General features: G+C 46.1%; 1 protein-coding gene across 2 annotated transcripts in view; it reads right to left on the reverse strand.

Annotated features, from left to right (window-relative positions):
- HSD3B7 (hydroxy-delta-5-steroid dehydrogenase, 3 beta- and steroid delta-isomerase 7) overlaps positions 1–13,797 on the reverse strand; it is a 50,688-nt gene that overhangs the window by 19,651 nt on the left and 17,240 nt on the right. For both annotated transcript variants that reach the window (XM_054994638.1, XM_054994637.1), the window contains one exon: positions 8,020–8,184. In XM_054994638.1, the coding sequence (XP_054850613.1) occupies positions 8,020–8,176 (157 nt within the window). In that variant the 5' untranslated portion in view covers positions 8,177–8,184. The remainder of the gene's footprint in view (positions 1–8,019; positions 8,185–13,797) is intronic.

Here is a 13,797-nt window from a genome sequence, read left to right on the forward strand (position 1 = left end):
GGGTTTGGTGATGAACCTCAGTAGAGGGGTGATTTTAGTCATTCTCCAAACCTGCCATTTTCTCTAGTGGAAATGATCCATGTAGCCTGGAGATAAACTGGAATTCTGGGAGCACTCCAGGTTACATCTGGAGTTTGGCAACCAACCAAATGCAGAGCGCTGGAGAACTCAGAAGTCTGTTCACTTACTTTGTGTTATTTTGGGTGAGGCAGCAGGGCAATTCTTGGCTATAGGCCTCCTTTGAGTCTCTCCAGCTGACTGCGGAGCTCAATGAACTTTTCAATTTCCTCCAAGGCAAGGAAAGCCAGGGGGGCTGCTGTTCTTACTAGTGCCTCAGGAAATCCCCCCCCCCCTTCCCCAAAATCCAAAGAAGAAATCTCTCAATTGTCATGTTCCCTTTAACACCCTTGTTGCCCACACAGGAAACCCCTCGTCACCTTCTCAGGAAATCCTGTGGTGACTGTGTCTGGTGTGAAACACCTGCTGGGAAGGAACTGCGACTATATCCGTTGCCCTTCCTGTCTTTGCTAGCCACTGTGGCCAGGGACATGGGCTCCATGCCCCCACCCCCAATACCTGGCCAAGCTGCCCTCTCCTCCTCCCGCTTCTTTTCCAGGCAAGTTGTCACTAGTCAGCCCTTTTAATTAAATCTAAAGCTGGAAACAGGTTTTTAAATCTGGCTCGGTGGAAACTGGATGCTTTGGAACTTCAGTCAGCTGAGTGAGAAACGGGTTCTCTTTTTTCCACAGACATCTTTTAGCACCTTGTCACTGGTTATTTTTAAAATATTATTTATCATCATCATCATATGTTACAGTTCACCAGATGTCTGGGCTGGAATTTTTGGTCCCTCATGTTCCAAATAGCGCGGCTGTTTGCAACTGTCCAGTTGTTATTCCGGTCTATGCCGATATCGCCTAGATGTTCCGTTAATCCTTTTGGAATTGCCTCTAGCGCTCCTCTCGCTACTGGAATGACCGTTGCATGTTTCTCCCAGAGATGCTGAACTTCAGATCTTCCATCTTGATATCTGGTATCTCGATGTCATTGTTGTTGCATCACATTGGTGCCTACTCTTCTTTGGGGAAATGCCAGAACAGCTTCAACGTGGCGCTTAGTCCTCACCTGTCCTGGCAGTGCCCCAGTTGAGAAGTGTTTTTGCACCAGCAGTGGGGCAGGAAACTTAAAATTATTCTCTAGCCCCTGGATTACAGGCCTTCGCTATGCTGATATGCTGTTGATATTTTGCTTTACGCAGACAGCCAGCATGGCGTAGTGGTTAGAGTGTCAGGCTACGATCCGGGAGACCCTGGTTTGACTCTTTAGAGAACACGCTGAGCCCACATGTAATGTTTGAATTAAGGGTACAGTAGCTACTGGTGATTGCTGTACTGCTGAATTCTGGAAAGAGTAAGGATGTTGTAGTTATAGTGTTGGACTAGGATCTGGGATAGCTAGGACTGAATCCCCACTCTGCTGTGGAAGCGCGCTGGGTGACCCTGGGCCACCCACACATGCTCAGCCTACCCCACCTCGCAGGATTGTTTTGAGGACTAAAGGGAGGCGAGGAGAAAAGTGTGAGCTGCTCTAGTTCCCCAGTGGGGGGAAAAGGGAATAAATGAAGTAAAATCAATTCTATAATAGTAAGTGAGCTGCATGTCCGTCCATCTGTCCATGAGTGGCATAACTCATCAGGAAATGAAGCTACGAGTCTCATAATTGGTCACCAGGAGGAGGAGGAGCGCTGCAACGCCAAGGATGATGGGAACCAGAAAATCCTGGTCCAGATTAGCTCCAGAACATCCCTCTGCTATTTGCAATGGAAGCAAAGGTTTACTCACAAGAAGCCAGGAAGGTGGAAGCAGCAGAGACAGGGAAGGTGGAAAACATCCCCTCTGTTAAAAAACAACAGGAGCAGGGAGGATAACTTCCCCGACCTATCAGAGCCTCAGGATTTTAGTCCAGTGGCACCTTAGAGACCAATAAGATTTTCAGAGTGTAAGATCTTGAGAGTCAGCGCTTCCTGAGATTTTCACTCTGAAAATCTAGTTGGTCTCTAAGGGGTAACTGGATTAAAATCCTGCTGTTCTACTGCAGACCACCACGGTTACCCACTTAACCATCAGAGCCCGGGTAGTATAGTAGTTAGAATGTCAGACTGGGATTTAGGAGACCCAGGTTCGAATCCCCTCTCTCCCATTGAAAGTTGTTGGGTGACCTTTGGTCAGTCACACAGGCTCAGCCAGACCTACCTCACAGGGTCTCTGTGAGGATAAGTGAGAGACAGGAGAATGATGTATTGCTGCTTTTGGTCCCTGTGGGAGTGAAAGGCAGGGGTAAGATATTTTTTATAAATCTAATTTTGTCAACAATTTGCCAGAAAAGGAGGCTCACTCTTGTTGATTTATCAAATATTACTGCAACTCTTTGGAAGGAGGCAAACTGCAAACTGCTGATTCAGTATCTGAATTACCATTAAACATTGTAAGCGCAGGCTTATTACCATCAAACACTGTAAAACACAGGGAGCTGTGGGCTTGGTGAGTGGAGGGAGCCCATAGTAAATAAATAAGAGAGCAAATGTGCTTCTCTCTCTGTGTTGTCAGGAACAAAAGCAAAGGAAAACCATTTTGCATGTGTCTCCTCTGCATAAGCTTTGAGAATGGCTGAGCTGATTCCCCTGCCCCCTCACCTCCACCCCATAATAAACTTGCTTTTCACAGCCACACACACACAACTTGAGTGCATTGAGAGCAACTGGGGCATGCTAAGGATGCTCCGGCCTTCAGCCAGATTTATTCCCCAAGAATGCAACCTTTGTTTAAATAAATATACTCCTCTTTTCTTCCCAGCATCGTTCTTGCCTCCTCCACTTTACTGTTACAACCCGCCACCCCCAAAGGAGGTTAGGCCAAAGTAACCTGACTGGCCCGAGTTCATCCAATAAGCTTTCATGGCAGAATGCAGAACTGATTCCACGTCTCCTAGCCTGACACTCTAACCGCTACAACATGCTGGCAACATGTTTCTCGGTGTCACAATATGTTGTAGCCCCCAGGAATTCTTGCAATATACCAGTATTCTGTCTATACAGATCCACCCATCATGATTACTGGCATCTGGCCAATACTAAACACGAGCCAGGGGCCTGCAAGGAATCACAGGTATGTGTAGGGGTGCTAGGTACGCTATTCATATACCTGTTCTCTTACACACCTCTGGTTTCTGCCTCCAAGGTTCAAAGTACCTACAGGGGATTGAATGGACCAATCTCCTCCTCTCCCTTTTTTGACTGACACACCTGCTTGCAACATTCCATGGATCCTGGAGGATGATAGACCTCTCCCTGTTGGTTGGTGTGTGTGTGTGTGTGTATATCTTTTTCTTAGGTTTATTTGTCCTCATAGTTTACTACACACTCAGGTGCTCCCCAGCTATGTAGAAACCTGTTCTTTCTCTGTGGGAGGCTGGGTTTCACTGCCTTCGTGACTGGCACAAGGCCACCCAGGTAATGGCTTATTTTGTAGTCCGCTGTGCATTTGTGAGGTATTTCAACAAGCATGCCCCTTTCCCTCAGGACTTTTGTCACAGGCCACAGAACAGGAGAAGTTTCATTGCTCTCTTTCCTAGAATTACATAAAACATTTCTGGGTTTGTCCCATGGTGAAGGGCGCTAAACGCAGAGTCAGCAAAGCAAGCTGTGGAAATTCAACTCCCTGTCAAAGCCTCTTCTCTCCTTTTACATTCAAAGTCCATTTATCCTGGACTGAAGCCAAAATGGAGGACAGAACCTTGCCTACAAGAGAAGAGAAGATGCCACCTCAGCTACAGCAATCCTTCAAGCCAACATCCTCAGAGGTTCTTCTCAGTTTTCACATCCCCCCCTCTTCCTGTTTTCCCTGGCTGAAAAGAGTGTGCTACTATCTACGCTCGTCACACTTGGGCAGGCCAGATATATTCTGGCAGTAAAGGCTGAGTGACAGGGCCAGGCACAAGGCAGGGAACAAAGCGCAGCCACTGGAATGGAGTCGGTTCTCGGAGCCAACTCCTCCACCCAATGCAGTCATGCGTTCCCCCTGCAGTGACCCCCGGAGCTTCTAGACAGGTTCAAACTGGTAGAGAGTAGCTTCTAAGGGTGCCTGCGGCCATTTTAAACTCCCCCTTTGGGGGCGGGGCGGCTTTCTTGATACCCGTGAATTGCTGTGCTTATTGGACTGTGCCACTTCACCCCATATGGCATCACAGCTCGGCAGCGGCAGGAAGAAGTTTCAACTCCCGCTCACTTTTGCTATTCAAAACCAGTGCAGTTAATGTTTTAAAAGAAAGGGAGGAAATGATGTGTTCTTTAAAAGTCTTGTCATCTTTCCTTTCACACACCACAGACAGGCCAGGTTTGACTAGTAAAACTGAGCTGAGGCTGAAGGGTGAAAAATCACCTCTCCTCTTCCCATGCAGCCCGGATTTAATCATGGCTGCACACTATATTTATCTTTTCCACACTGACAGACATCCATCCATGTCACCGAGTTCGCTTCCGATCAGGAAGAGGTAACAGGGCACTCTGTGGGCTGTACCCAGCCCCTCCTATCCGCACAGGCTCATTTGACTATCAAATGCTGGTTTGCTTGCTGCTCTGGCAGGTTGGATACTGCCTTTCCAACCTAACAACAGATTTCTGGAGTGGAGGGTTTCATTTGAGGGTTTCAAACTCAGCTTTGGTTAGTCAGGAGAGGCAGTCCACCTCCTGTGCTCTTTCTGAACATCTATGGCACAGCAGTCCCTATTTAAAGAGGCCATCTCCATTTGCCACCCCTAGAGAAAACCCTGCCCCTCGTTATGCCTCTCCAGAATACCCTTCTGAAAAATTTAATTCAATCCGAACAGCAAGTGCTGCCATTCTTCAGGGTTGGACTCCCTCTTCAAGCTCACCAGTAGTTAAATCTCTTGAGTGGAAAGGGGGATCTCATCCAATCTCCAATGCAGTGTGTGAATTTTAAAAGGCGCAACAGAATGAACCCTCAGCTTGCCACTTTTCATGTTGCAGAGAACCATTTTTTTGGTCAAAGGGAAAAACGCAAACATTTTCTACGTTAATGCAGAAAATCTTGAAAATTAATATACAATTTAAACCAGAAGCTTTTTTGTATGTGGGACTAATGGGCAGGCAGCTAGAAAATGAACACGGTGTTTTATTTTTATATATGACAATGGTGGCGAGGCTACTATAGGCTCAAAAGTGGAAGAGTCCAATATTGCCCACAATAGAGGAGTGCGTTTTGAAGATGATGGAGTCAGCCAAGAGGGCTAAACTTACAGCTTTGATCAGTGGCCACGTTTCATTGACTTTGTGCCTGAAACTGAAAAAAACGAACTGATGATTTGTGGCTTTGAATAATAAGAGGGAGGGTGGGGAGGGGGCTATGGAAAATGAGAAGATTATGCTGTTAACAAGAGTATGAGTATGAACTTTGTATTAACGCCAATATCTGCCGTAGAGAAAATGGAAATGGTTTCCTATATATTTTTCTTCTCCCTTTTTTCCTTCTTTTTTTCTTTCTTACTTTATCTTTTTATTTAACCCGTATGTGTTTTTAAACTCTTTAATGAAATTTATTTTAAAAAGAAAGCAAACACAAAAGGAGGACAGAGCTCCCACTCTGCCCGCAACAACGGGGAAGGTTAGGCAATGAAGAGTCCTTTGGATGACAAAAGGAATGTTGGTTGTTGTGGGTTTTCCGGGCTGTATTGCCGTCATTTGTTACTGTGGTTTGTTACAAGGAATGTTACAAGTATGTCCCTATTTCTGCCTGACACACATGGGCAGGCAATTCCAGTTTCAATCTGTGGCAGCCAAACAGAACACGGCCGTTTCCACACGGCTCCCCGCTGCTCGTAACAACCTGGAAGATCGCGCAAAAAAATGCGTGACGTTGCGCAAAACATGTGACGTCGTGCAAATCTCGCGTGAGAAAACACGATCTTGCATGTTTTTTGTGCGATCTTCTGGGTTGTTACGAGCAGCGGGGAGCCATGTGGAAACGGCCCAGGAGTCCAGTAGGGCCTCGGAGACCAACCCAGTTTGCTCCAGCTTAAGTTTTCAAGAGCTCTCTTTTGCAGATGCATCAGGCCAACATGGTTTATTCTCAAAGTTGTAGACGACAGAAAGATGTTACAAATATAGGCCAGTTTAAAACCATGTCCATTTAACATTCTAGTTCACAATGGAATGAAATGTTACATCTTTAAAACAGGTGTTCAGTCGGACTTTATACTGGCGTGGGAGAGAATGCTTTTATTCCTAAGTGAAAAATCCTGTAATTATTCCACTAACGGCAATTCAGGGCCAGCTACTCCCAGCCCCGAGGCCTCTGAGTTTCAGACATTTCACAATGCTTTTCAACACAAACATAAGCTGCTCTGGTCTTACAGTATACATTCTGAAGTCTTCCAGATGCAAAATCCAACAGACACACGTGCCGTTCATTACAGCTCTTGGCCTCCAAAGAGAAAAACGTAAGCAGCTGTCTTTGAAAGCCTGGAAACATTTGAGCACTTCTCCCTTGGGAAGGAGGGGTGGCTCTTTTAAACACTGATTGCACAAAGACAGACAAACTGCTTAGATTAGTTTTCCCCTGGAATCCATCCATTCTAAAGCCAGTTGCTAAGACTGATAGAAAAGTATCATGTGTGACTGTGTGTTACATGCTGTCCACTTCTGACTTACGGCAATCCTATGAATGAAAAGCCACCAAAACATTCTCTCATTAACAGCCTTGCTCAGATATTGCAAATTGAAGGACATGGCTTACTTTACTAATTCAAGCGCTCTCATTTTGAGTCTTCCTCTTTTCCTACTGCCTTCCACTTTTCCCAGCATTCTTGACTTTTCTAGAGGGTCTGACCAAAGTACATCACCTCAGTTTATGCTGCCTCAATAACACACATTGTAAAATTTATTTCAGAGGAGTAGCTATATTAGTCTGGTAACTTTCCTTACAAAAATTGTGGAATACATTTTCCTCTTCAAAGCACCCGAAGAAGTGAATTCTGACTCATGAAAGCTCAATCTGGAATAAATGCTGTTAAGTCTTTTAAGGAGTCAACAGATCCCCATTTTATTTTGCTTAAGATTTATGTCAGGGGTCAGCCGCAGGACTTGTCTGAGAAGCAGGGCTAGATGCAAAGTTCCTATGGGCCTTTGGACGAAAAGCACCTCTGGGACCCTTCAATGTTGCTCCCCTCTCTCCTACTGTACATACGGCATCCTGCAGCTGTGGAGGAGCAAGTGGAGCAGAATTCTCTCATATGCCTTCCAGACCCATCGATGCTGGTGTGTCTACAAGGAGTGATGTCACATGGCCTCTTATTGGAGGAGGGGCCATGGTTCAGTGGTAAAGCATCCGCTTGGTAAGCAGAAGGTCCCAGGTTCAAGCCAGCTAAAAGGATCAGGTGGTAGGTGATGTGAAAGACCTTGAACTTAGACCCTGGAGAGCCACTGCCAGTCTGAGTAGACAATATGGACCTTGATGGGTCAATGGTCCAATTGGCACTTGGGGATTTTCTGATATTTGGGAGCAATCAGCATCTAGAGATTAGGGAAACAAGGGCCGTTTCCACATGGCTTACCTGTGCTCGTAACGTCCCGATAAATTGCGCAAAGAACGTGGAAGATCGTGTTTCCTCGCACGAGATTGGTGCGACGTCGCATGATGTTGCGCAAATCTCACATGAGGAAACGCGATCTTCTGTGTTTTTTGCATGATCTATCGGGACGTTACGAGCACAGGTAAGCCGTGTGGAAACGGCCAAGGTCCTAACTACAACAACAATCCTGACAGTTTCCTCCCCAAAAGATCCTCCTGGTAGACTGGACACGAGTGAATATTTCTGCAGGTCTCTGATTCATTCATTTAGCACAGCCAAGGGCTACAATCAACAGGCTGCCACCACACACAGCTGGCCGAAGGATCCATGAGGGGGGTCACACAAAGGTGTGCAGTGTGGGTGCAAACCTCTCACCTCTGTCCAGGAGCTGCATGCTTTCATCCAGAAGCAAGTCGAAGACACGCACTTCGGCCAGGTCGGGCTCTTTTTCCAGAAGCATCTGGACCAGGTGCTTCCCCAGAAACCCACAACCGCCCGTCACTAGGTAGATCTTGCCTCGGCTTGTCGACATGATGAGTTCTGCACACAGGAAGACAGAAGGACCATCTTGTTAGGACAGGAGGGAGAAGGACAGGAGAGGAACACCAATTGTGGAAGCACCACAGGGGAGAAGTTGGACCTTGGTGTATATTTCTAAGAGTCTACAAAGCCACACGCCCTGACCTGGATAGCTCAGGTGGGCCTGATCTCGCCAGATTTTGGAAACGAAGCAGGGTCGGCCTTGGTTAGTAACTGGATGGGAGACCTCCAATGAAGACCAGTATTGCAGAGGCAGGCAATGGCAAACCACCTCTGTTAGTCTCTTGCCATGAAAACCCCACTAGGGGCTGCCATAAGTCAGCTATGCCTTGAGGGCATTTTCCACCACCACAAAGCCACACATCCTGCCTTCAGACATCCAGCTTAAATAAGGAAAGGGAAAGAAACAATGACAGAGGAGGGAGATCACTTAGGAAGTGTTCATGCGAGAGAGCCAGTATAGTGTAAAATAGTGGTTTAAGTGTTGGACTAGGATTTGGGAGAGCCCTGGTTCGAATCTCTACTCTGCCACAGAAGCTGCCTGGGTGACTTTGAGCCAGTCATTCATTCTCAGCTCAATCTATCTCACCAGGTTGGAGCTGAAGGGTTAAAATGGAAGAGGGGAAATCAATGTTATAAGCTGCTTTGTGTTTTCATTGGAGAGAAAACAAGGTTAAAGTATCTTAATAAATAAGTATGAGGGCAATTCCCCCCTCGGTTGTTTAATATCCCAGTAGATGGGAGCCAGAAAGAGGCCTGTTGGAAATAATACCACCCACTGCATTTCATTTTGTCTCCCCTCCTCTTCATTTTGCTCTGGGGCCAGGGTGTATCCGCACTGGCCTGTAAACAAGTTTTGGTCCATTGCCACAAAAGCAGGAATCAACAGGTCTAGTAGGACTACACCTCACCTCCGGTTGCTTCCTGAGAAAAACGGCCATTCCTTGAGAGAAGCCTCACCCAGTATTGGTCCATCAGACCTATCAAGGGATTAATCAGGGTGCCTTGATCCACAGATGGACCCACGCAGTCGTTCCCAGACAAATAGCTCTCAGGCAGTGCCAATAACTCAAGCCTATCTGAAATTGTCCCTAGCGGTTTCTGACAGGGCTCTCTCTTCCTTTTTCATTATTGGGAAATATTCCCAGGGTCTCTGAACTGCCACCCTTTCAACCACTATGACCATACAACTAACACAGCTGACCTCCCAGCCTCCTCCCCTCTTTTGAGATCTGGGGGAAAAAATTATTCTGTGTTTGACCTCCCTCAAATAGGGTTTCTGCCTGCCTAGGACCACCTAGTCTTACAAGCTGTGAATTCTTGGTTCTGGATGCACATCGCACATCTCTGCTGCTCCCCTTCCCTTTTGGATTGTGTCTGGACTAGCAACAATGCCCATTGTGTGAAAAAATACAACGGGCTCTAGAAAACTGATTTGCTGGGCCCCCTCCCACCTCGAGGCACTTTGCAGTGGCCTCAAGGCCAGTCATTAGCAATACAGCTGCGCGAGGATCAAAAGTGAGTCATCGCCAATACAGCTTGCCTTTTAAATAGTAGGATGCAGGAACCTCTGCCATGGGGCCTCGGTTACATCCCTGTCAATACCTTGGCAACAGCAGCGGATCATCAAGGCCAGCACCACATAGAGTGTGTCATAGTAACCTCATGTTGACACGACCACCGGATAAAGCTGTACTTCAAACATAAAAGCAGAAGTTCCAACCGCAGCTCCAAGCTAGGCTTTCCACACAATTCCTGGCACAGCTCCTATGCTCCGAAGAGCAAGAGGGCAGGTGGAAGATCAAGGGTCTGAGGGCTTTGCCAGGAAAGCAAATAATTCATTCTCAGCTCAGGAGCATAACACTGGGAGGGGGGGAGGGGAGAGGAGTTCGCACCCAGGATTCTTGGGTTCTGCCCAGAGTTACAGGACGGGAGCTGACAAACAGCTGTATCGCACAGCGGATGGGAGACCTCTTTTGAGTGCTGGAGCTGTAGACTTCAGTGTCTTGCTCACAGGGGTTCCTTGCACGCTAGACTTTTCGCCTGGGGAAATCACTCACTTGCTCAGCTTCAAACAGAGAACACACCTGCTGCCATGTAGTTGCATTGCAGCGTTTTCCCTTGTTGTCCGCCAACATTTTTTAAAAACCAAAGTTGGAGAGAGAAGCATGATCCTTGCTGAAAGTGGCTTACTTCCAAGTAAAAAAAAAAGTGGCAGGATCTAGCCTGTGAGGACAGGCATTGCAGGATTTGCGAAGAATATAGGATGGGGGGGGGGTTGGATATCAGAAAGAGAGTGAAGAAGGCAGGAGCCCCCCATCACGAACTGCTGTCCTGAGCCTTGTGGCACTTTTAAATGGAGTTCCCACTGGGAACTTGCAGCTCCGGTACAGCCCCGAGTCCCCGTGGTGGACTCGCGTACCTTTTAACCTGTCGTTTGGCCCCCAACAGGGCACATGGGGACACACACAATGCTGCCTTATACTGAATCAGACGCTTGGCCCATCAAGCTCAGTACTGTCTAACTTAAGACCGGCAGCTGCTCTCCAGGCTCTTGTCTGAGGTCTTTCGCATCACCTGCTACACGATCCTTTTATCGGGAAACCCTGGGGATTGAACCTGGAACTTCCTGCATACAAAGCAGAGGCTTTTCCACTGAGCCACAGCCCCCATCCCTTAGAGGAGGTCAGAGGTGAGGAAGCCACTCAGATTCAGCCTGGGAGTCTCTTTGATTAAACCTTTCCCAGCTCTGGCATAAGGATAAACAGAAAGTGGAGAGTCGAGTGTAACATCATACCCCAGATAGTTGCTAGACAATAGATAATAAATCATTTAAGTGTGCTTGTAATTTAAAACCTCTCTCTCTCACCAAAAATGTCTTGAAGCAGTTCCAAGACGAACTATGTAGAAACCAGAGGGTTGCAACCTGTGTGTGTCGTTATTTCACTCATGCACGTGAAGATCCTGTCCTGATCTCTCTCTCTCTCTCTCTCTCTGCCTAGACGCAGCCCCCACCCCCATACAAACTGTTCCTGACAGTGAGCTATCCCCCCACAAGGAGGATTCCAGGGAGGACTGGAGGCTACAGTAAGAACGGGGATGATGAGAAAGTTTGGTTCTGCAAACACAACTGCACGCACAGGATCCAACCCAAATATTTCTATTTTATTTTTATTTACATTATAGTCCGCCTTTCTCACTTGAGACTCAAGGCGGATTACACAATGCAGTTCAATACAATAAACAGCTGGGACATTCCATAAACAAGACAATAGAGTACAGTTGGCAGAAATTTGGAAAACAAGCAGCTGAAACAATACAGACCATTTTACATGACATAATAAACCACAGTAACAGACAGTGCACAGTAGTATAGTCCACAGACCCTATTCCCTTTATTAAAGTATCTCTTTGAACTATTTCCTTACAGCACCACCCTACTAGGAGTGTAAAAAAGCACTCCTGAATAATTCTGTTTTTGCAGTTTGTGGTAAGCCAGGAAAGCAGGAGCTTTCAAGATCTAGCTCAAAAGGGTTGTATTAAAAGGTCGGATTTTAAGACGACAAACACACTTCAAGAGTTATCTACTGAACGCCAGCCAGGAAAGACATCTACAGGCAGGGTATGGCAACACAATCTTTTCTGTTTCTCCTCATGCCATGTCTGTGAGATGTTTAATCCGAGAGACTGTCCAAAGTTATTACTGACCCCTGTCCCCATCGAGAGCTCTGAATGACGTTTGCCTTATTCACGAAGGCTCAGTATATCCAGCGTATATGTCAAGTTAGGGCAAGATTCAAAAGGCCTGCTCTGAATACATCTAAGATGCTAAAAATAGCAGCAGCATATTTTATGAAGATAGCTGTGGCTTGCCAGCCAGAAAGCAAGATCCTCATACAAATATTCAGTTACCCTTTTTAATGAGCAATGGGACTGGCAGTATGCCTATCTAGTACACGAGCTCATCAATAAGGGCATAAAACTAGAGAGAGCCAGGCACACATATATGGGGAGGGGGGGGGGAACGGATTGCCAACGAAGCTTGCTGGGTGATCTTGGGCCAGTCTTATACACTCAGCCTAACCTGTCTCACAAGGTTGTCGTGAAGATAAAAATGGAGGAGAGAGGAAAAATGTAAACCCACGTGGGTCCCCATTCCCGAGAAAGGTGGGGCATGCATAAGTTAAATGAAATAAATAAAATGTTAATCAGCATGGGCTGGAGAGCAGATAGGGTAGCCTCCACGTGGCAGCTAGAGATCTCCTGGAATCACAACAGATCTCCAGGCCATAGAGATCAGTTCCCTCAGAAAAATTGTCAATTTGGAGGGAGGCTTTTTACCTCTCTGAGGCCCTTCCTTCCCCAACCCCCCAAATCTCCAGGAATTTTCCAACTTGGAGCTGGCAACTCTAAAGGCAGGACTGAAGCACAAATTAAGTAAACAAGAGCCTCAGATTATGAGGGGTCCCTAACAGCAAACACAATTATAAAAACTAAATTATAAAAACTAAATTGCCTTTTTTGGGGGTCGCATCAGCGTGTCAGGCCATCACTCACCCTTAAATACTACTGTCAAATTTGACACATGAATTAAAAAAAAAGACGTAAGAGTGTGCAAATGTTTTGGTGCGGTTTCTTCGTAATACCAGTTACAGAGAAGTGTGCTCATTTCAACAGGAAGAGGTGACAGAGTTCAAGGCAAAAAACAACAACAGCAACACGTCCACTGCCCACCCGCTACAGCTGTCCTCGGCAAATGAAAATGTTATTCTCCCCCATCACAGAGTTGGGTGTTTGATTTACATTTTGAACAGAAGTAAATTAATGCAAGGTGGCTAAAGAGCAACTAGAATTTCAGAAGCAACTGCCAGTGAACTTTGGATTCATCCCGGACTCCAGAAATTAGACACGTGACTCAAGCAGTCTTTCGACTAAAACCTCTTCAGTCAAACTTGCACTTAGAAATGAAAGCAAGTTTTTAAAAAGGTGCTGGGAACAAATGGCACTCTAACAAAACAGATTTACTGAATCTTTAGGAGACAAATTTTAAAACATCAAAATGTTGATCGTGTTACACTCTTATTAAAGGAAAGAAAGAAAGAAAGAAAGAAAGAAAGAAAGAAAGAAAGAAAGAAAGAAAGAAAGAAAGAAAGAAAGAAAGAAAGAAAGAAAGAAAGAAAGAAAGAAAGAAAGAAACATAACCAGCCCTACTTTCTGGCTCCAAGTAATTTAAATAAAATCAAATCCCCAGCAAGCAGACAGGATTGAGACTCTGGACGAACAGATGTGTTCACCGTGGCAATGGAGCATCCACAACTGGTTCCCCCACAGTTTCCTCCCCTTAGTGCCTGCAGCTATCACGTCCCCCTTCCTGCACCACCACAGGGCCTTTTAAAAAAAATAGTAACAGGGAGCTATAGCATTACAATGCAAGAGTGATGTCTGTCGACTACTTAAACAAAAACATCCCAGAAAAGCCTTCCAGTGAATTGAGGTGGAGTAGGAAATGGCATCAAAACAAGCAGGGCCAGGAAAAAACCTACACCTTCTGGTCAACATTAGTGCAGTCACATTTTGGCTCCGATCAGGGTTTTTTTTCTAGGAAAAGAGGTG

The sequence above is a fragment of the Eublepharis macularius genome, chromosome 12 (genome assembly GCF_028583425.1).
Source record: "Eublepharis macularius isolate TG4126 chromosome 12, MPM_Emac_v1.0, whole genome shotgun sequence".
Taxonomy (NCBI): Eukaryota; Metazoa; Chordata; class Lepidosauria; order Squamata; family Eublepharidae; genus Eublepharis; species Eublepharis macularius.